General features: G+C 38.5%; 1 protein-coding gene across 4 annotated transcripts in view; it reads left to right on the forward strand.

The window, feature by feature from the left end:
- The window catches only part of pde4ba (phosphodiesterase 4B, cAMP-specific a), a 146,971-nt gene that overhangs the window by 91,024 nt on the left and 30,967 nt on the right, over positions 1-24,980 (forward strand). For all 4 annotated transcript variants that reach the window (XM_058074368.1, XM_058074369.1, XM_058074370.1 and 1 more), the window contains 4 exons: positions 1,165-1,359; positions 1,816-1,852; positions 3,954-4,024; positions 6,584-6,636. In XM_058074368.1, the coding sequence (XP_057930351.1) occupies positions 1,165-1,359; positions 1,816-1,852; positions 3,954-4,024; positions 6,584-6,636 (356 nt within the window). The remainder of the gene's footprint in view (positions 1-1,164; positions 1,360-1,815; positions 1,853-3,953; positions 4,025-6,583; positions 6,637-24,980) is intronic.

The raw sequence follows: 24,980 nt of genomic DNA on the forward strand, positions 1-24,980 counted from the left end.
AAAATGTAAAAAATTCTCTAGCAAAAAAATCATACTTATAATTTCACCTACAGTAGATTAGATAGATAGACTTTTTTGTCATTTTTTTGTCATTGCACAAAAACACAGCAGTAAAAATGCCAACGAAATGTCGTTGTATATCACTGAGCTGGTATGTACTTTTTTCTTGAAGTATAAATAACTTTTTATTTCTGCGTATTTTTCTGTATGTGGCACTCACTGGAAAATCCCTTGTGTCAATGTTATGTAATGTCTATATTTGTATGATTGACTATTGCAATAAACGGATCAACTTTTGCAACAAATTCATCTCCCGCATCCTCCCCTTTACCCTCTTTAGTTGCCATTGTTCCTGGTTTAAGCCCTAAATATGCCTCACATATGCAAAATATGCATAATTCTTGATGAAAACATATTACCAGTGAATGATAAAACAAACATGTAAAGATTATGTGGTTTATGTGTACTGTACATTGATTATGTACCTGAATTATTATTGAATTTTCGGAGAATGCATATTAAAAAAATGCTTTCCTGACCACGGTTTGTCAGGCTTTCGCTTTCTATACTTAGGATTTCCAAGTTTTTTTTTACTGCTTTACTCCAATGTCAAGATGTGCTCCACTTTAGAAAATCCTTTTGCTTACATTCACTCAAGTATTTTTTTTATTTGCGAGTACAATGCAGTACATAGAGCAGAGGCTATGTCCGAGCACTGACACGGGAAAAACAATTTCAATTAGTCTTCCTGAACGCAGTAGCCTCCGTCTCACTAATTCCTATCAGTGAATGAGCACAGTGCACTGTAGCGTGTCACTGTGCCCTCTCTTACCAGGTCAAGTCTGTGTGTGTGTGTGTGTGTGTGTGTGTGTGGAACCGAGAGCACAAGACAAGCACGAGCGTGTGTGTAGGATAGCAGTTTATCTCATAAGGGGATATTGATAGTGCTCATTAATTAATCTGTGCTGCGTTTACATCATCCTCCGTCATTCATTTAAACCTACATAAGACCACATTGTTAAAATTAAATATGTAAATAGCATAAAGGTCAACTATATTTTTTGAGAATGTTTTATTACATAGAATATACGTGGTTTTTATCTACAAAGTATGCCTATGGTAGTAGATGAATTTATCAAATATTATGTCTTGCTATGTTTGCAGTTTTGATGTGGAGAATGGCCCATCTGCCAGCTGCAGTCCTCTGGACCCACAGGCATCGCCCGGCTCTGGATTGGTCCTCCACACCAACTTCCCTGGTCACAACCAGCGGCGAGAGTCCTTTTTGTATCGCTCCGATAGCGACTATGACCTTTCACCCAAGTCCATGTCACGGAACTCCTCCATTGCCTCGGAACTGTGAGTAGAAAAACCGCATGCAAATTCGATTCAGCCTCAATGACAATAATTCTATTCTATTTCATTTGCTTCTTATAAAGAAGCTGTGCTGTTTTTACCATCTCACCACATCACTGGCCCATGGTAGATCACCCAGCCTGATGTTGATCTACTGATGCTGTAGTCCCAGTGGGGGGTTGGTTGTAAACATCCCCCGCAGTAACCGACATGACAATGATTTGAAGTGTCTTGCTCTTTCTCAGCTTACAAAAATAGATTAGTCTTTGAACAAAATGCCTTACAAGGTCGCATCCCTCCACGACTGAAGACTCCCAATTTTGACCTTCCTCCCACTCCTCTTTGGAGTCCGTCTTTCTTAGTTGATTAAAGTGATGCGACAGCCTCGATCATCCTTGCATATAATGCTAAGTATTTGGTGTTTGTAACTATGTCTAAACACTTTTTTTGTCCTTGCAGACATGGTGATGACCTAATCGTGACGCCTTTTGCTCAGGTAAATAGTTCTCCATTTTTGGGTCAAAATTCGTTATTATTAAGTTGTACGCAGTCTGTTCCGATGATGGTAATTGTCCTCTAATTTGTTTGAATTTTGTTCATGAAAACTTTATTAACTGTAAAGGTAGTCATAAATAATGAGTAATAAGTCTACTGCCGTCCCTCATTTATCTTTATCCCTCTTTATCGACTGTGATAAGTGAATTTTCCTATGGTGTAGGATTCTTTATTAGTAAATAAAATATATAAAACCTGTTTTAAACCCTTCCAAATACATATTTTAATATTAGTAGAGCCCTCTAGACATGAAATAACACCCCTACAGTCAATTTTACACTCGTATTAACCAATATAGTAGTGATAAGTGAATTTGCCCTATGGTGTAGGATTCTTTATTAGTAAATCAAATATATAAAACCTGTTTTAAACCCTTCCAAATACATATTTTAATATTAGTAGAGCCCTCTAGACATGAAATAACACCCCTACAGTCAATTTTACACTCGTATTAACCAATATAGTAGTGATAAGTGAATTTGCCATATGGTGTAGGATTCTTTATTAGTAAATCAAATATATAAAACCTGTTTTAAAACCTTCCAAATACAGATTTTAATATTATTAGAGCCCTCTAGACATGAAATAACACCCCTACAGTCAATTTTACACTCGTATTAACCAATATAGTAGTGATAAGTGAATTTGCCCTATGGTGTAGGATTCTTTATTAGTAAATAAAATATATAAAACCTCTTTTAAAACCTTCCAAATATAAATTTTAATATTATTAGAGCCCTCTAGACATGAAATAACACCCCTACAGTCAATTTTACACTCGTATTAACCAATATAGTAGTGATAAGTGAATTTGCCCTATGGTGTAGAACTCTTTATTAGTAAATAAAATATAAAAAAACTGTTTTAAACCCTTCCAAATACAGATTTTAATATTATTAGAGCCCTCTAGACATGAAATAACACCCCTACAATCATTTTTACACTCGTATTAATCAATATAGTAGTGATAAGTGAATTTGCACTACGGTGTAGGATTCTTTATTAGTAAATAAAATATATAAAACCTGTTTTAAAACCTTCCAAATACAGATTTTAATATTATTAGAGCCCTCTAGACATGAAATAACACCCCTACAGTCAATTTTACACTAGTAATAACCAATATAGTAGACATAATAAGAGATAATTAGACATATACTGTAAAACATATGTAAATAACATGAGTATAGACACACAGACATCAGTGTTGCCAGGTTTGGGATTGTTTGTTTTTTTTTGTTGTAAAGACACTTGCAAATTGTCAAGTTCCATGTTGTTTTGGGATTGTTTTCAGAGAGATGTCACTTGTTTCTCTCAAACATACACCTAACCTACTGTTTGATACTACACGCTAATATAGTAATAATTCTTACATAATTTATATTGTAATAACACACATATAGTTCTTACACTACCACTGACCTGTGAAAATACTGCAAAGTGTTTGATAGTGTCTTGTGAATTACATTTAATTGTATTTTAGTTGGGCGGCACGGTGGGAAAAGTGGTTAGCGCACAGACCTCACAGCTAGTCTAGGGTCTAGGTCTAGGGTTCAATTCCACCCTCGGCTATCTCTGTGTGGAGTTTGCATTCCCACATTCCAAAAACATGCTAGGTTAATTGGCGACTCCAAATTGTCCATAGATTTTGAGTGTGAATGGTTGTTTGTCTATATGTGCCCTGTGATTGGCTGGCGACCAGTCCAGGGTGTACCCCGCCTCTCGCCCATAGACAGCTGGGATAGGCTCCAGCACCCCCCACGACCCCACGAGGAAAAAGCGGTAGAAAATGAATGTATTTTAGATCATTTAGCCATTTCTATGCTCGAAAATGCTTAATTTAGTCCAAAATATTGGGCCAAATTGCTGAAATATGCATGTTTTTTGACAAATTATAGGACTTAATCAATCGCGAAACAGTAGACACTGTTATTTTATAATTCTCAATCAACAGATAATATTGTATTTCCTTCAAAAAAATGTGCTGAACAGTTTAAAAAACAAAGTAAACAAGTAAAGGTGATCTCTTTCCATGTGTCCAGGTCCTGGCCAGCCTTCGAAGTGTAAGGAATAACTTCACCGTGCTGACCAATGTCCAGTGTGCCTCCAACAAGTAAGTCATTCATTATCTTGCCCGCGATTACTTATTTCAGTCATCTGAATGTATTTTGACCTCACAGCTAGGAGACCAGGGTTCGATTCCACCCACGGCCATCTCTGTGTGGAGTTTGCATGTTCTCCCCGTGCATGCGTGGGTTTTCTCCGGGTACTCCGGTTTCCTCCCACATTCCAAAAACATGCTAGGTTAATTAGCGACTCCAAATTGTCCATAGGTATGAATGTGAGTGTGAATGGTTGTTTGTCTATATGTGCCCTGTGATTGGCTGGCCACTAGTCCAGGGTGTACCCGGCCTCTCGCCCACAAGACAGCTGGGATAGGCTCCAGCACCCCCCGTGACCCTCGTGAGGAAAAGCGGTTGAAAATGAATGAATGAATGAATGTGAAAAAAATCCACAGTCCCACAAAACTGAAGTTATTTAAATCTGCATCATCAGCAAGCTACCACAAGATGGCAGTAATAGACTACAGGTTCCCCTCCTCTCAAAAATGGGAAGCATACACAACACAGACCATTGAAAATGGCCAAACCCTCATATTCAATCATATTAATATTTCTTCACCATCAGTCCCTTTCTACATTTAGAGCTGTTTTCCAAAGGATATAATAGTTTTCACACCACAATGATATCATTGAATTGGCTATCGCACCTCGTCGTGAAAGTGAGACTCCAAATGCACAGAGGCTAGAAATATGTATGTAGGGCAGCGTTGCCTGTTTTTTTCACCCGCAGTGTTGTGAAGGATGCTGCAAGCCATACAAATATTCACTTGTCTGCTCTGCATCCCATAATCGTCCCTGACCTACATTCAGTCACATTGAGACAAACATTAGAGGAATAATACATGCAAGCTTTACAGTAGAAGAGAAGTGTCCAAAATGCCAAAGTAAAGTCATAATAACAAGGAAAAACGTGCAAACGTGATCGAGTTCGTGAGTGGAGTCGGGGGACATTTTAGTGTGTTTTCTGGGGCCGTGACTTCCTCCCAATGGCCAAAACATCAATGTTTGCTTAGTTGCTGACTCAAATTGACAGCGCTGTGATTGCTTTCTGCGACTCTGCCCAGGATAGGCAGTACAGATAATGAATTGCAGTCAAAAGCCAGACTAATGGCTGCGTGCAGCATGCACGTTGTCTGGGCACTGGTTGCTTACCGATTCATAATGTTGCACAAAGAGAGCCGGGCCATGTTGGAAAGGATGTTATGTTTTACAAACACTTATTTGAGTCACTAAAATGAAGAATACCCTTCAAATATATTAGTTTGATCACCCTTCATAACTTGTTAGTTGTCATCAGTCTAAATAAACTGTTCAAACATGTTGAAACTGTTCACACTGACGATGATGTTGAACGTACCTCTTACTTAAGTGCTGACATTGACTATCCCTGTTATCCTACAGCAGACCTATTATGCTAATTTTTCGACCTTTTTGTATTGAGTTGTGGTCTCCTATAGAGCAGCTACACACAATAACCCACACAGAAAACTTTTTTAGATCTTCCAGAATCTGCGCCTATTCCAGCTGGATTTCCTTCGATTTATGCTTCCTGCCAAAAGGGACTGTTTTAATTTATTCCACTCGGTTGTGATTGGTCACACGCCCAAAGTGCTTCCTAGCTATGAACCGTATAAGGAAGTCTGCCCCATCTGTGACATCACAAAGGAGCAGTTTTACCACGCCTTTTGAAACCGAGTGTTTTGAGCCATCCGAAACTTCTTTCAGAGCTCACTTTCAAATGTGCAAACATCTTTATTTGAAACTTTGGCATCCTTTAACACGAGAATACAACATTCTAACTACATGTATAGGTCAGAAAAGTGTTAAAAGCATAATAGGTCCCCTTCAACATATGCATATGTTTACTGTATGATCGTAATGTAACAACATACTCATCATAATATTAAGATTCCGGCTTTATTGTCATTATTGTCATTATCATCTTGTGTCATTTTATAGGTATGTATTGTTACAGGTATGTTGACAGTTATGTACTGTTGAAAAAACGGTACTTTGCATTGTAAGTAATAAAATATAAAATTAAAAAAAATACACATACTCAGCTGAAGACAGCTGGGATAGGCTCCAGCACCCCCACGACCCGAAAATGAATGTATGAATGAACACATACATACAGCACAGTAACAATGGACTGCACCATATTTACATTACCATCGGCTCGATGCAACTAACTTATATATAACTTATATGCAATTCAATTTTTATTCAATGTATACTTCCCATTCAAATCAGCAGCCAGAAGACAGTTCCAGGGGGAGTTATGGGAGGATTTGCAACACGTTTCTTCTTCTGAGGCATATTTTCATGTATTTAATGAGCATGCGGGACTTACTGTATTTAGTACATAAACCTGGATTGTGTTGCGAGTGAACAATGGCAAATGGAAGAGCGATTGGAAGTGTTCTGTAGCTGAAGTCATATTTACACAGTCACACTTTTAGACATGGGCATATCAGTTACTCCTAGTTTGGCACCATTCATCTGTGATTTCAGAACGTAATTATTATTTTTGTCATTGCATCTTACAGGAGGTCTCCTGCAGCCACAAACCAGCCTGCAGTCACCAAAGTGTGCCTCCCAGGTAAGAACATTTCGGGTTGCAATGCACCTTGAACATTTATACAGGGTTTGTCAGAAAAGTTCCGGGACAAAACATTTTTTTTTAAACCATTTTGCTTATTTTGTATGATTTTTTTATCCTCCCATTCTGCCCCTCCCCATGCTGTCTTTTTGTCATTTATCACAGTCGCCGACGTGACAACTTTCACTTTGAATGCCGTCACTGTTATAGTCCAGACTTCTTTCTCATCAGTCTCATTAAGCTAACCAAAACTGATAAGGCAGGCCAATGACAGATGAGAGAAACCTCCCTCTTCTTCTATGGTCACATGATTGTTATTGTGTGCATGTAGTCTATTTATATGTGCTTTGCTTATGAGCAGTTTGGAGATGACAACAACCACTTTGCATACACACAGATTTTTTTATAATAATATAATAATAATAATATAATATAATATAATAATATAATATTTTTTATAATAATAATAATAAATACATTTTATTTGTATAGCGCTTTTCAAAATACTCATAGACACTTTACAGAAAAATGGAGTTGAATAAAAACCAGTAAACAGTGTTAAAAGATACGTTAAAATACAACATTCATTTGTTTATACACAGTTAAAATATGAGTAAAAGCAGGGGCGTCATATAATGACATTATATGCAACACACTCACACTGAGTAGTAGAGTAACAATCAATCTATTTGTCTATTTTGACAAAGTGTAATGCACACTTTCTACACTATATATTATGAAGTAATATGGATAATTTAACACACCAATATTTTCTTGGGCCGAATGGTTACCGCGCAGGCCTCACAGCTAGGAGACCCGAGTTCAATTCCACCCTCGGCCATCTCCCCGTGCATCTCCCAGGTACTCCGGTTTCCTCCCACATTCCAAAAACATGCTAGGTTAATTAGCGACTCTAAATTGTCCATAGGTATGAATGTGAGTGTGAATGGTTGTTTGTCTATATGTGCCCTGTGATTGGCTGGCCACCAGTCCAGGGTGTACCCCGCCTTTTGACCGAAGACCGCGACCCTCGTGAGAAAAAAGCGGTAGAAAATGAATGAATGAATACGTATATTCTTGGGCCGAGTGGTTACCGCGCAGGCCTCGCAGCTAGGAGACCCAAGTTCAATACCACACTCGACCATCTCCCCGTACATGCGTGGGTTTTCTCCGGGTACTGCGGTTTCCTCCCACATTCGAAAAACATGCTAGGTAAATTAGCGACTCCAAATTGTCCATAGGTATGAATGTGAGTGTGAATGGTTGTTTGTCTATATGTGCCCTGTGATTGGCTGGCCACCAGTCCAGGGTGTACCCCGCCTTTTGATCGAAGACAGCTGGGATAGGCTCCAGCACCCACCGCGACCCTTGTGAGGAAAAAGCGGTAGAAAATGAATGAATGAATGAATATATTCTTGGGCCGAGTGGTTACCACGCAGGGCTCACAGCTAGGAGACCCGAGTTCAATACCACACTCGGCCATCTCCCCGTACATGCGTGGGTTTTCTCCGGGTACTCCGGTTTCCTCCCACATTCCAAAAACATGCTAGGTTAATTAGCGACTCCAAATTGTCCATAGGTATGAATGTGAGTGTGAATGGTTGTTTGTATGTTGTATGTCAAAATATGTAAAAAAAAAAAAAAAAGTCATTTTCAGATAATCAAATAAAAACGGTGAAAGTGGAGTAAAAATGACTGAAGAAGCATTATAACGAGCACATTACTTCAAATGAATGTGCTTGACTGGGTGTGTGTGTGAGCGTGCGTCATGCGGGTGTATAATTGAGTATTTCTTAGCCTGATGGTATTTAACCTGTAATATTAGTACAACTGTGGTTTGACAACATGTGGAACTTGAATGAGTGCTTACTGTGACACATATACATTGTGTGTGAGTGTGAATGTGTGTGCGTGAGTCGGTGTGTGCGTGTGTGCGTGTGTGTGTGTTGTTGGGAGGTGTTCCTGTGGCTCTGATTGACGTCAGTGCGCCTTTCTGTGGCTTCTGTTGACTTCCTGTAAAAGCAGATGGACTGACTTTTCACTTCCTTCGTTGCAACCGCAGCTCATCAGGTGCTGTATGTCTGCGTCTGTGTGTGTGTGTGTGTATATATGTGTGTGTGTATGTGTGTGTGTGTGTTGAGGCCTCATGCAAAGACAAACATGGTTGTTTGTGAAATATGTGTTATGTATATCTTTATTGCTTCCGCTAAAGAGGCTATGTTATTACCAGCAACTGCTTGGCTAATCTTCACAGAATTGGATGGATGTGGTCAACATGAGACAAGGAGGCTAAGCTAAACTTGTTAATGGCCGCATATGAAGGCGCATATTAGTTTAATAAAGTCAAATTAAAAAGGCGTATTTGTTAGATGTTAAATTTGCTGAGACACACAAGCCAGACTTGATTGCAGGAACAAGACTTTGAATCACAATAATCCCTAATAAAAATCACTAATAAAAACACGGGCGTCTGCCAACCTAAATCTCAACTCTGAACCCCTGACGTCACTTCCTGTTTGTCCGCCACTCAGCTCCGTTTTGGAACACATTTATAGTGACATACACCAACACGAGTCTTATTTATGTCTTAATTGGCTTATTTACTGTGACTATGTCTACTATATTGGGTGATACAAACATAAAGGTGACTATAGGGGTGTTAGTTCATGTCTAAAAGGCTCTAATAATGTTAAAAAACGAATTAAGAACGTTATTTGTAAACACATTTTCTACAAGCTCTTAACTATATAAATATTTATACGTTGTTTGTCTATATGTGCCCGGTGATTGGCAGGCCACCAGTCCAGGGTGTACCCCGCCTCTAACCTGAAGACAGCTGGGATAGGCTCCAGCACCCCCGCGACCCTCGTGAGATTAAGCGGTAGAAAATTAATGAATGAATTAATGAAAAAATAATTCTACTTTGCGTGAATTCACTGATCATCATGGGGTCAACGGGTCTGCTCGCCAGCCAATCACAGGGCACATATAGACAAACAACCATTCACACTCACATTCATACCTATGGACAATTTGGAGTCGCCAATTAACCTAGCATGTTTTTGGAATGTGGGAGGAAACCGGAGTACCCGGAGAAAACCCACGCATGCACAGGGAGAACAGGCAAACTCCACACAGAGATGGCCGAGGGTGGAATCTAACTTGGAACTCCTAGCTGTGTGGCCTGCGCGCTAACCAGTGCCCAGTGCTTGTCAAATTATTTTCTGTCATGACCCCCCTAAAGGACCCCCCTCTAAATGAAACCAGGGAAATGCAACAAAGTATGGAGAGCATACAAGCATACTCAAATTGCAAATGCATGTTGAGTACTCTAAATTTGTACATGTTGGTAGGTCTGCATTGAAATGAAAGCCTATGCCTCATGTCTACATTATTATGCTGTCAGCCAGTCTTTCTCTCTTCCAGCGGTGGGTGAGGAGAGGGAAGGAGGGCAGGAAGTGTGAGGCAGGATGAGAAGCTCGGATTGTTCCTGTTTTGTTGTCATTAACAGTCGTAACTTGACGGAAGAAAGGAGGAACTGTGTCTAGATGAGGTTTTGTGTGTGTGTGTGTGTGTGTGTGTGTGTGTGTGTGTGTGTGAAGGTGTTTGCGTCTGTGACTGTGTGCGTCAGAAAAATAGGATGCAGGGAGACAAAAGCTCATTGTTTCTACCCACACAATGCACATGTTAATACAATGTTATCATACGTAAGTGCACAGGTGAATCTCATTTTAGCTCTCTGGGGACACATGCATGAATTGGTTATATAATCTGGAAGATAATAACATAAACTATGCATGCTGATGTGGCGTGAAGGCCTTGTGGTTAAAAGAAAAAGAGCATTGTAGCAGCAGCATGGGAAAGTCTTGCATTACAAACATAAAAAACCTGGGACCCACATGTTCCAATTGTCGTTAAGTTGTGACCCACTTTTGGTTGCCAGAACAATAGGATTTTATTGCAGGTTTGAATTATCTCACAAATGACCTCCCTAATGGCAACGATCAAACTCAACTCTGAACATCTGACATCACTTTCTGTGTAGCCGCCACTCGGCTCCCCTAGCGAACACACACACGGACACAAGTCTTATTTACTCTTCTTATGTCTACCATATAGTGTAATACGAGTGTAAAGGTGACAATAGGGGTGCTATTTCATGTCTGGAGGGCTCTAATAATGTTTAAAAAAATAATAATTTCCATTTTCAATGCCGCTTATCCTCACTAGGTGGATATCAAGGTTGGTATAGGTAGGTTGGTCACAGGGGAATGCTGGAGCCTATCCCAGCTGACTTCGGGCGTGAACCGGCGTACACCCTGGACTGGTCGCCATATCCCTTCATGCATCCATCAATTTCTGTACTGCTTATCCTCACTAGGGTCGTGGGGGGATGCTGGAGCCTATCCTAGCTGACTTTGGGCGCGAACCGGGGTACACCCTGGACTGGTCGCCATATCCATCCATCCATTCATTTTCTGTACTGCTTATCCTCACTAGGGTTGTGGGGGGATGCTGGAGCCTATCCCAGTTGACTTTGGGCGCGAACTGGGGTACACCCTGAACTGGTCGCCATATCCATCCATCTATCTTCTGTACTGCGTATCGTGGGGGAATGCTGGAGCCTATCCCAGCTGACTTTGGGTGCAAACCGGGGTACACCCTGAACTGGTTGCCATATCCATCCATTTTCGATACTGCTTATTCTCACAAGGGTTGCGGACATGCTGGAGCCTATCCCAGCTGTCTACGAGCGAGCGGTGGGGCACACCCTGGCCTGGTGGCCAGCCAATCACAGGGCACATATAGACAAACCATACCCAACTACTTGTCTATAAATCACAAATGTTTAAGCATTCAGGTTTGCTGATTCAAGTTTAAGGTATTTTTCCTGACTTCAACGAAAAGATAAAAAACAGATCTAATCTCATATTCTCATAATTCTCATAATCTCATATTATTGTTCTAGCAATACAAAACAGTGAGGCTTTTTGCACAAAAAAGTGCTTCACACCATGTTCTACTTGCATTGAAACCACACTGCTCAAAGATGATAAACGCCTTTTTTGCGTCACTAATAGTTATCTGCCATCTTTTCTTTTCCCTGCTTTCAATTGACAACGCTCCACGTCACTTCAGTGTTTCTATGTGGCTTCAAGGCCAGGTGCATGACATCTTTTACATACTTTTTAATGCTTTCAGTACAAAATGTTCTCAGGTTTTGGAATGACAAGACGCTTTCTCATGTTACTTCTCCATCAACAAGTAATTCATATCATACCTCCGTTATTATGCTGTCAAAGACATTTGTCATTTCATATTAGATGTCATCTTAACAGCTGCAAGGATGTATTGTTTTATTTCCTTTAAGTGTCATAGTGTCAACTTTTCACTTCAGCATTTTTGCTGTTATTCATTCATATTCTACCTCTTATCCTCACGAGGGTCGCGGTGGTGCTGGAGCCTATCCCAGCTGTCTTTGGGCGAGATGCTTGGTACACCCTGGACTGGTCGCCAGCCAATCACAGGGCACATATAGACAATGTGGGAGGAAACCGGAGTACCCGGAGAAAACCCATGCATGCACGGGGAGAACATGCAAACTCCACACAGAGATGGCCAAGGGTGGAATTGAACTCAGGTCTCAGCTGTGTGGCCTGCGCGCTAACCACTTGTCCGCCATGCAGCCCTATATTTATTAAAATAATGACATGTTTTTTTTATTAATATTTCAACTCTTTGCTATTAAAATGACATTATTTTTTCTCTCATAGTATTGCTAATTTGCCCTCTAAAATTGCATTTTTTTCTTGTTAGAATCCACTTTTTCTGATAATATTTTTAATTTATTCTCGTAAAATTATAGCTGTTATCTTTATTTCTGCTGCTGTTGTTTTTTTACAACTTTTTTCTCTAATATTTAAACTTCATGCTACTAAAATGACATTAAAATTACCTAAAAAATTACATTTTCATAATTTAACCACATTGTACTCATAAAATTATATATTTTTTTTCATTAACATTACAACTCTTTTCTTTTAATATTTTCTTTTTAAATTATTTTAAAATTACTGACAGATAAGATGCTCCCCAGTAATTACTGATAATGAAAAATGATCTATCGAACAGATGGATTGGGAGTCACTATCAAGTCTTTAGCCTGGTCATCAGGGTGGTGCTCGTTGTGATGTTGTAGTTGTATGCTATACATTTGATACTTTGCTGTCACATATTTATTATTTGTTATAATGTAGGGTGAATGAGATGTGTTTTCTGCAGCAAAAACTGCATATTTTCAGTAAAAAAAACATGAAATTTAACCAAAAAAATGCAAATTTGCAGGATGCAGATGCTTATATGCACTGTACAGCTACACTATGTACAATTGTGCACCCACAATAATAAAAAATGGCGGTCGAGTGGTTAGCGCGACCTCACAGCTAGGAAACCAGGGTTCAATTCCACCCTCTGCTATCTCTGTGTGGAGTTTGCATGTTCTCCCCGTGCATGCGTGGGTTTTCTCCAGGTACTCCGGTTTCCTCCCACATTCCAAAAACATGCTAGGTTAATTGGTGACTCCAAATTGTCCATAGGTATGAATGTGAGTGTGAATGGTTGTTTGTCTATATGTGCCCTGTGATTGGCTGGGTGCACCCCGCCTCTCGCCCGCAGACAGCTGGAATAGGCTCCAGCACCCACCGCAACTCTTGTGAGGAAAAAGTGGTAGAAAATGAATGAAAGAATGAATATATTCTTGGGCCGAGTGGTTACCGCGCAGGCCTCACAGCTAGGAGACCCGAGTTCAATACCACACTCGGCCATCTCCCCGTGCATGCGTGGGTTTTCTCCGGGTACTCCGGTTTCCTCCCACATTCCAAAAAAAAACATGCTAGTTTAATTGGCGACTCCAAATTGTCCATAGGTATGAATGTGAGTGTGAATGGTTGTTTGTCTATATGTGCCCTGTGATTGGCTGGCTAGAAAATGAATGAATGAATGAACCCTAGCTAGTATTTGAATAAAATGAACATTGCACTGCTAGAATTGAGGTGTATCCATTAAATAATGTTGTCATCTGTTTTAATACAAGCATAAGACCAGACGTGAAATGACCTCTTAATTCGTCTGAACTCTATGTGAGGTTATATACACCAGAAACCGCATCTACATTCCCTCCGTGGCTGCAAACCATCTTTTAACACTGAGGTAATGCTGGATTGAGTCCACTACTTCATTTTACGGCCCAGCTACCGTGTCTAAATGTCACTGCTTACACTGACGCTGTCTCCTCTGTCGCACCGGAGGAGGAGAGCCACTTTTGAGAAACACAAATTCCTGGCTGTGTTCCTCTCTTTGCTGGTAGTTAATAGGTGTCGGTATTTCTGTCCCATGGCTGTCTTGTGTTACAGGTCTATTTCATTACTTACCGCTATCGGCGTCCTCTAATAGGCACAGTATCTAGCGGCTTGGCAAACCCTGAAACAAGGTTATTGCTGTGGCATCATCCTATGTCATGTTTGGAGGATATTATGAATATGATTTTAGGATGAAATTATGAATAAACATATGGATTCCATTTAAACGATAACCCGCATTGAAGCATTAGCCCCTCGATTATCATACAGGTTTAGTTATGTAAGAATAGTTCATAGTTCTGAGGTTGCCGGGCAGGCTGACGAGGTGCCACCTGAGGGGGAAACAACTTGTGTGACGTCGTGAGAGCTTGTGTTTCTCTTACTGGAACTGTTTTGACAGCTGACAGAAGAGGCTGTCATTTCTGCAGAATAATCCCTCCTTGTAATTTACTGCAAGTCGTCTTTGCAGAGCAACACATACCATGTCATTGCGTGGGACCACGCCTGCCCCGTCTACGTCAAAGCTGGTGCACATCCAGTGTCTGCAACGAGCCTTGTTCACAAAAAGTATTTAGCAGTTGTCATGAAGAACGTGGAATTTACCAATCTTAAAAACATGTTTGAGTGTGACATGGTTTAGCAAAATAGCAGAACATTTGAATGACACAGTGGAACCTTGGTTAGCATCAGCATCAGACTCTAACCAAAACAGACTCTAAAACAGATAAGGAATCATGTAAACCTATGCAGTGTGGTAATTATATGGTAAGACTCGTGCCATATTGTTCACTGACTAGAAAATGTATGCAAACCGAGGCAAAAGTTTAGCGTCAATTGTATATGTTAACCAAAAAACATGCTAACCGCGCTAACCATTCATTCATTTTCTACTGCTTATCCTCACGAGGATCGCGGGGGTTGCTGGAGCCTAACCCAGCTGTCTTCGGGCAAGAGGCGGGGTACACCCTGAACTGGTCGCCAATCAGCCAATCACAGGGCACATATAGACAAACAACCATTCACACTCACATTCATACCTATGGACAATTTGGAGTCGCCAATTAACCTAGCATGTTTTTGGAATGTGGGAGGAAACCGGAGTACCCGGAGAAAACCCACGCATGCAAACTCCACACAGAGATGGCCAGAGGTGGAATTGAACTCAGGTCTCCTAGCTGTGTGATCTGCGCACTAACCACTCGTCCACCACGCAGCCCTATTTTGTTTTGTTTCTTATAATATTCTGTCTTAAAATAAAAATATGTTTTTTCATTAATATTTCAACTCTATGCAATTAAAATGACATTATTGTTTTTTCTCATAGTATTGCTAATTTGCACCTCTTAAAATTGCATTTTTTTTCTTGTTAGAATGCACTTTTTCTGATAATATTTTTAATTTATTCTTGTAAAATTATAGCTGTTTTCTTTATTTCTGCTGCTGTTTTTTTTTTTTTTACAAATTTTTCCTTTTAATATTTAAACTTCATGCTACTAAAATGACATTAAAATTACCTGAAAAATTACATTTTCATAATTTAACCACATTGTACTCATAAAATTAAAACATTTTTTCATTAAATGACAACTTTTTTCTTTTAATATTTTCTCTTCAAATTATTTTAAAAATACTGACAGATAAGATGCTCCCCAGTTATTACTGATAATGAAAGATGATCCATCGAACAGATGGATTGGGAGTCACCATTAAGAGTGGAATTGAACTCGGATCTCCTAGCTGTGAGGCCTGCACACTAACCACTCAACCACTGTGTAGATTACCACGCTAACCAAGATTCATTATTTTGACACAAAGTTGAGATATCTGTTTTTTGTGGCATTGATGTGGGAGTGACACCTCATCAAACTGTACCACAATCCACAGAGCCACAAAATCAATATGTCTGGAATTGTAAATATACAATTTGACTCTAAAGCGCTGGTTATGCAAGAGGAGTAATGGGTCTTCCTTCAATACTGAGAGATGGTGGTTCACAACTGTAGAAGATTGACATATTTTCTGATGACGCGCCTCCTATCATTAACCATCATCAAGTAGTGAGTAGCAGCTTTTTACTGGAAATTATGATGACGGGATATCTCTTTATATATCTTCCTGGCAGTGGTAGCAGATCTCTAGTTGCCCATCTGGTTCTGAACGGCCTGGATTGTACCTTTGCCAGTGCTCCGCCATCTGTGTTGATAGATAAATTAACATAGTGTGATGGGTTCATCATTGACACGTACCAAACGAAGCATTGGAGTTGTCTGGAAAGAGACATTTGAGAGGTGACTGTAAAGCGTTTTGGGTATCGTGTTATTACTATAATTGTATGCATAATACGTACTGTATATGGGATAATGTAATCCTAAATCCTATCAATTGCCTAATTTAATATACTAAATTCAAGACATGTTTACATAACATTAGATTTGAATGTGTTCTCTACTTATTTACTTCAAGCAAACACATCTATCTAAATTAGACGTGGGCGAATCACAGCCTGCAGGCCATTTAAACATGCAAATCATGTGAATGTAGCACGTAGCGACTGTAGCATATTATCAAGTCAGCACATCATTCTTTCATTCATTTTCTACCGCTTTTCCTCACGAGGGTCGCTGGAGCCTATCCCAGCTGTCTTCGGGCGAGACTGGTGGCCAGCCAATCACAGGGCACATATAGACAAACAACCATTCACACTCACATTCATACCTATGGACAATTTGGAGTCGCCAATTAACCTAGCATGTTTTTGGAATGTGGGAGGAAACCGGAGTACCCGGAGAAAACCCACGCATGCATGGGGAGAACATGCAAACTCCACACAGAGATGGCTGAGGGTGGAATTGAACTGGGGTCTCCTAGCTGTGTGGCTGTGTGGCCAGTTATTTATATTTCAAGAAAAAAATGCATCTCAGCTTTGTGATATAGGTGAAAAAGTGTGTTATTAGTATGAACTTTGGTCTATGTTAATTTTTTTCATATTCCAATTATATAATTTTTCTAATAAATTTTCTTCTGGTAATTTTGACTTTATTCCCATAATATTTTGACTTTATTCACATAATATTTTCACTTTATTTCCATAATATTATGACTTTTTCCACAGCCAAATTTTCCAAAAATTACTTCATTCATTGTTTTGTTTGCTTTCCATAATATTGTTATTTAGATCTTTGAACTTTATTCATTCATTCATTCATTTTCTACCGCTTCCAATTATATAATTCTTCTAATACATTTTCTTCTGTTAATTTTGGCTTTATTCCCATAATATTTTGACTTTATTCCCATAATATTTTCACCTTATTTCCATAATATTATGACAAATTCTCCCAAAATTACTTCATTTATTGTTTTATTTGCTTTTCATAATATTGCTATTTAGATATTTGAACTTTATGCTACTAAAAAAAATGAAATTTTGAGCTACTGTTGTAAACAAGGTAAGTTGTGCTAAGATAAGATTACTTTGCATCAAATGTATGAATGTGCTCCTGGTAGCAATGCCAAACCGGCCTTGCGGGTTTAAACGGATTGGCGGGCCTGTATAGAAGTCGTGGGATTACATGGGACGGGCTAGCGCTTGGGGGTTACTCCTCTAGTGGACCAAAAGATCATCAAAAGATGCATTGTGGTTAGTATAGATCAGGGGTGGGCAAACTATGGCCCGGGGGCCACATCCGGCCCGCCAAGTGCTTGAATACGGCCCGCCCAATCTTTCCAAAGTATTTCATTTAAACTTAACATACAACCTGGCATCATGGCCTGAGCCAACCTTTTGATGGTTTTATCAATTTCGTTTTTTGACATGGTCTGTTGTTTACAAAGTGCTCCTGAAAAAAGGGACACAAGCACATAATAATAATAATAATTATAATAATAATAATAATTATTATTATTATTATTATTATTATTAGATTATTATAATTATTATTAAAACTATTATGATTATTATAATTATTATATTAATGCTAATTATTATATTAATTATATATAATATTATTGTTATATTTGCATATTTTACATAATAATAATATAATAATTATTATTTTAATTTTATTGTAATTATTATAATATTTTATTATTTTTAAAAATATTTAAATATAAATATAAAATAATAAATAATAATAGCAGATTGCATGACAATTTTACAGATACAATAATACCAGGTGGACTGCTACGTGTAAAATATATAGTCTGCCCCCCGTAAATTTTGTCATATCAATGCGGCCCGCGAGTCAAAAAGTTTGCCCACCCCTGGTATAGATTGTATCAGAAGCTAATGACAACCCATCGAGATGCTTGAGAAATAAAATGCTGATACCTTGCTACTCTTTTGCTATAATGATACCACTGGGAAAATTCTAAAGAAGAATGGGAACCATGGCTCTGGGTCAGAGAGTCATCAAACTGTCTTATGTCCTTGCAGGTCTCACAGACGTGCTACGATGAAAAGTATTGTGTATACAACGCAGGTCGCTTTAAGATCTGCACGCCTGTCTGTGTATTCACATCCTCACATGTGTGAGCGTGTTTACTAAAGCCTTGTTTGCCCAAACGGTCCCTTGCATCACTCGGTGAAGTTATGAGTGGACCTGTGTTTGTACTGTAAATAAGTTAGAGCTTGCCATCAGTGTATGTGTGTGTGTGTGTGTGTGTGTGTGTACGTGTACAAACTTGTGACAGATGCAGGTAGCTGTGTGTTTGCTCTCAGAGAGGATGTGAGGAATATCTCGTCCTTCCTTCAAAACGCCTGCTCTCTGCTTTGGCCGTGCAGATCTATCGCTTGTTGATATGTTCTGACTCTTGGCAGCGAGGTGACATCATCACTACTCCTTACCGGAGCTTCTTCATCATTCGGGTTGGAGTTGTAGACGGCGTAACAGTTTGCTTACTCACAACTACGTATGTCCATATCACCAATCTGTCAAGATGAGATGTTGGGGTTTGTTTTGGAGACCCGGGAAAACGGCAGGGGTGGGAAAATATTGATATCGTGGAATATCACGTGAGGAACGAAGGGCCAGTTGGATGTTTCGTAAACCAACTTATGTACATACGTAGATATGCTAAGAAGTTATGTATGTGTATTTCATGAAAAGGCTGCATCACTACTTTGCGATTTAAGTAAAAAAGCTTATGAACTTCAGTCTTTGCCCTTTTTTTTTCAAAAATGTATTTTGTCTGAAATATTTTTTGCAATATGACTTTATTCCCATTATATTTTCATTTTATTTTGACTTTATTCCTGTAGTATTTTAACCTAATTTTCATTTCAACATTGCTAATGTATTTTGTTTTGTTTGTTTCTTATACAATTTTGACATTTTTTTAATTACATTTTATGCTACTAAAATGATATTATTTGATATTCATTATAATATTACGCATATATAATATAATATTATGAATTTATTCTCATAAAATTGTAACTTTTTTTGTTAGAATACAACGTTTAGCCTGTAATATTATGACTTCATTCCTATAGTATTTTAACCAAATTTTCAAAAACAATGCTAATGTATTTTGTTTTGTTTGTTTCTTATACTATTTTGCCATTTTTTTTTAAATTGCATTTTATGCTTCTAAAATTATATTATTTTTCTTTATAATATTACAAGTTTATTCTCATACAATTATAACTTTTCTTGTTGGAATGCAACTTTTATCTGGTAATATTATGACTTCATTGCTATAGTATTTTAACCTAATTTTCAAAAACATTGCTAATGTATTTTGTTTTGTTTGTTTCTTATACTATTTTGACATTTTTAATGACATTTTATGCTACTAAAATGATATTATTTTTCTTTATAATATTATTAATTTATTCTCGTAAAATTTTAACTTTTTTTGTTAGAATACAACGTTTATCTGGTAATATTATGACTTCATTCCTATAGTATTTTAACCTAATTTTCAAAAACATTGCTAATGTATTTTGTTTTGTTTGTTTCTTATAGTATTTTGACATTTTTTTAATTACATTTTATGCTACTAAAATGATATAATTTTTCTTTATAATATTACGAGTTTATTCTCATAAAATTGTATTTTTTTTCTTGTTGGAATGCAACTTTTATCTGGTAATATTATTACTTTATTCCTATAGTATTTTAACCTAATTTTCAAAAACATTGGCAATGTATTTTGTTGTGTTTGTTTCTTATAGTATTTTGAAATTTTTTAAAATGACATTTTATGCTACTAAAATGATATTATTTCTCTTTATAATATTAAGAGTTTATTCTCATAAAATTTTTACTTTTTCTTGTTGGAATGCAACTTTTATCTGGTAATATTATGACTTTATTCGCTTTAAAATTACAGTTATTCCAACTATTTCTTCTTTCTTATTGTAAATTTTATTGTTTTGACTATATTCTTGTAACATAACACTTCTTTCTTTCTGCAAGCTTATTTTTCAAAAATTGCAACTTTATGTATTGCTTTGTTTGTTTCACATAATACCAGGAAAAAAATAACGTCTTTCTTTGATATTTAAACTGTTAAAATGACGTTATTTTTCCTCATAATATTACAATGCCATTGTCATAAATTAGCCATTATTATAAAACTTCTTTCTCATATTATTTTGAATTACTCCTGTTTTTTTGTTTTGTTTTTTTTAGTTATTTTTTGCTTTTGTTGTTTTTATGGGGGGGCACCCCTGTTTCTATACAAGTAGAGTATCAATACACCATATATACTTCATCATCACTGTCACATTTTAATGGCTTTGGCTATTTAATAGGAACTAGAATAACATAATTCTTTGAATTGAAGGCTCCCAAGAGTCTTAATTGAAGAGAGTCTTAATTCTCGTGTCCTTTCAGGAAGGGACTTTTTTGTCTTCTTTCTAGCCGGTGATTGATAAGACCTACCCAGGGAATAGGAGGGCAACTTAGGGAGGGACGGGGTGCCTGTTTGTACCCTGGAAATGTGTTGCGTAAGAGCTTAGTTCATTGCCACATAGTGATGGAAAGGCGGATGTCTATACGCCAGGGTCATTAATGTACTCTCTTTGACCTTTGAACTTGAGCCAGCTCTTAATGGTGGCTTCAGGGCTTAGCTGCTCTTGTTTGTATTGATTTTCTTCATGTGAGGTCTTGTGTGTGTGTGTGTGTGTGTGTACCATTAATTTTTTTGGTAATTCATCAATAAATAAGAACTGACACGTGTGTTCAGATGTGTGACAAGACTGCTTAAGACTATATTAAAACTCCACCAATGCCGAATGGTTAAACAGAGATATTCAAATTTGCTCCAATTTTTTTTGATGGATTGTTCCCTCAAAGCATAGCCGCTAGTGTCAGAATTTTGTTTGTTTTTGTTAATCTGCTGGAATAGTTATTGGAATTATGCTTTTCGTTTGAATGAACAAACAAAATGTCTATGCAAAAAAAAAAAAGTGGGTCAGTAAAAAGATCAAATGATTAGCAATCCGGCACAAATAAGTTCCCTTTCACCCTGGCTCATGAACACATTATAATGGGACTGTATAATGCTGAACTCCGTAGAGTAAGTGGCAGTATATGTCATAACTCTGCTTCTTTGCACCTGAGAATTAAAAAAACAAGATTTGGGGTGGCACGGCGGTCGAGTGGTTAGCGCGCAGACCTCACAGCTAGGAGACCAGGGTTCAATTCCACCCTCGGCCATCTCTGTGTGGAGTTTGCATGTTCTCCCCGTGCATGCGTGGGTTTTCTCCGGGTACTCCGGTTTCCTCCCACAAATTGTCCATAGGTATGAATGTGAGTGTGAATGGTTGTTTGTCTATATGTGCCCTGTGATTGGCTGGCAACCAGTCCAGGGTGTACCCCGCCTCTCGCCCGAAGACAGCTGGGATAGGCTCCAGCACCTCCGCGACCCTCGTGAGGATAAGCGGTAGAAAATGAATGAATGAAGATTTGGAGACCATCTCAAAAAGAAAGAATGTACATATGTGATGGGCAATAATGGAAATTAGACAAACAGTCAGCCATATTGAGGACAAGCAGTATAAAAGGAGTTCAGCTAGTTTTGGCTGGAACCAATAGAACTTAGGGACCTGCCTAATATCTCAACCATTGTCGTTTTGTTTTGTTTTTTTAGCTGATTGTTGATGCCTCTTCCAGCATTACCGCACCCCCTCCCCCCCTTCACCTCCCCTTAAGGTCCCAGCTGTCGGTCTGGTGCCGCGAGAGCTTATTGGTTTCCACATGCAGTGACGAACATTCAGTGTACTTGTGGGTCTTGTTGGATATCAAGGAGAAATACATTTGCAAAGTGACAATCACTAGTAATCTTTGTGTATCTCTTTATATCCAAAGTATTTGGAGCTCATGGTTCTAACGGAAAGTAATCCCACTGTTGAAATGTGACCTGCTGCACATGCAAAGTTTGCAATGTCATAAACAAGTTGTGGTGCCAAATACTCTACTCAAAGCTCTCTCTCTATATACATGCTGACACCCACTGGATCCCAGCCAAGGGAGATCCACAGCAAAGTTTTGGGAAAAGACCCTATGCGTGTGTATATGTGCGTGGATTTTTAAGTTTTTGCCTGCCAAATGTTTTTTTTGCACAGATTACTTCAGTAGTTACCATTTTTTAATGTACTGAAGCTTCATTCATTCATTCATTCATTTTCTACCGCTTATCCTCACGAGGGTTGCTGGGGGTGCTGGAGCCTATCCCAGCTGTCTTCAAGCGAGCCAATCACAGGGCACATATAGACAAACAACCATTCACACTCACATTCATACCTATGGACAATTTGGAGTCGCCAATTAACCTAGCATGTTTTTTGGAAAACCCACACATTCACAGGGGGAACATGCAAACTCCACACAGAGATGGCCGAGGGTGGAATTGAACCCGGGTCTCCTAGCTGTGTGGCCTGCACGGTCGCCGTGCAGCCAGAAAAAAAAATCTCAGCTTTGTGATATAGGTGAAAAGTGTATTATTAGTTTGAAATTTGTTCTATGTTCATTTTTTTCATATTCCAAATATATAATTTTTCTGATAAATTTTCTTCTGGTAATTTTGACTTTATTCCCATAATATTTTGACTATATTTCCATAATATTATGATGTTATTTTTCCACAGCCAACTTTTCCAAAATTTGCTTTATTCATTTTTTGGTTTGCTTTTCATATTATTGCTACTTACTTATATTTATAATTAACCTAGCATGTTTTTGGAATGTGGGAGGAAACCGGAGTTCCAGGAGAAAACCCACGCATGCACGGGGAAAACATGCAAACTCCACACAGAGATGGCCGAGGGTTTAATCGAACTCGGGTCTCCTAGCTGTGAGGCCTGTGTGCTAACCACACTCACACCGTGCAGCCGTACTTGTAAATAATAGAATTTGTTAATTAAATGTTATCTTCTTTTACCAATCCTCACCTCTGAGGGGAAATCAGTACTCAATAAAACGTGTGTCAGTGTATGTTTTTGTGATTATTAAAAATACCTGTTCAGTACCTTTAGTGGGCCGGACAGATTTTTTTTTTGCCATACACTGCGAAATCCAGTATCAAAAAACACTATGTAATCAGCAGTCCACCAGTGCTTATAAAGTTGTCGCTCAGCCAAATGTGACGAGCGCAAAAAAGAAAAATCGGATACTAGACACTAGACAGGCCTGACCAACTCTAATAAATAAAACTTTCCTTCATTCATTCTATGTGAACCCTTAAAATGTGTATTTGAGTACCGCTGCTGTATACAAAGCAGGTACTGAATTCCATGTCAGATTTTAGCTGTGGCCCTCCCCCGGCCAGGCTCAGAAAAGCTGGAAGGGTGTATTCTGCAAGTATTTGAATTATGCCATTGACGTCAGCACAGCCATAAAATAGACGGCTGTCCTTCCCCTGAAGTATTCCCTTGCCAGCAGGGCCTGTTCAGCTCAGTGCAGATGGATTGAAACACACTCTGCCTCACAGACAGGCCCTTTTGTTTGGGTATTTTGGATACTTTTGGGATGCCCTCCCCCACCCCCCTGGAAAAAAAGATCACCATGACTCTTAACGGAAGAGGGCAGAAATTAGACTTTTTGAAGACATATTCAGAGCTGCATAGTGTCCATGTGGTTTGCATGCTGGCCTCATAATCCGGAATCTCTTGTTTAAGCATCTCATTGTCTGCAAAAGGCAGTGGGCCAGAGACCACCCAGGATGCAGCGAAATAAAAAGAAGAAGCTTAGCTAAGCGTTAACGTAGCTGGTTATACGCTTATCTTAACACAGTAACTGGTCTCAATTTAAGGTTTGCACTGTTGCTGGTTGCTTGTACTTTGATTCTGTCATTTGGGTATTGTGTAAATATTCTGCATTTTATGCATTTTTTTGACAACATCTAGTGTAGTATGTCGCATAAAACCCACCTCCATCCATACATTTTCTGGACCATTGTCCACACTCGGGTCAAGGGTATGCTGGAGCCTATCCCAGCTGTCTTCAGGCGAGAGGACTGGTATAAACTCCACCTGTCGAGTTTAATTAATTGTCATTAAAGATAAGCCTGGTGAAGCAGCTGTCAGTGAAACATAACAGGCCTGATTGCAACGGGCGGAGTTGATTCTGTTACTAACTCTGGGAGTTTCTATTTGGGCTATTTTTGCATAGACAATATTCCCAGTGTTGTTGCTACCCACTGTGGATTAATAGAATAAAATTGAACCACTGTGCTAAATAGGCATATGCGGATTGCTTTTTAAAGGACACTGTGAACCAAAAAATACCAAAGGGAAAAAAACGTTTGTGGGATTGAACGTGTTTTTAAAGTACATCGAGCACTAATAAATAGTGTTACCAGTCTGTGCCTTGTAGATATTCCACGTTTCTTACTAATGAGGTTGACATTTGGGGGGTGTTTAATTGATATCTTACTATCTGGGTTATTGTGTGTTATCATTGTATGGTCATATCACCTTGTACTTCGGTACGGGACAAAAAATTAAAAAATAAATAAACAAAAAAGCTTAAACTATAT

The sequence above is a fragment of the Doryrhamphus excisus genome, chromosome 5, assembly GCF_030265055.1.
Source record: "Doryrhamphus excisus isolate RoL2022-K1 chromosome 5, RoL_Dexc_1.0, whole genome shotgun sequence".
NCBI lineage: Eukaryota > Metazoa > Chordata > Actinopteri > Syngnathiformes > Syngnathidae > Doryrhamphus > Doryrhamphus excisus.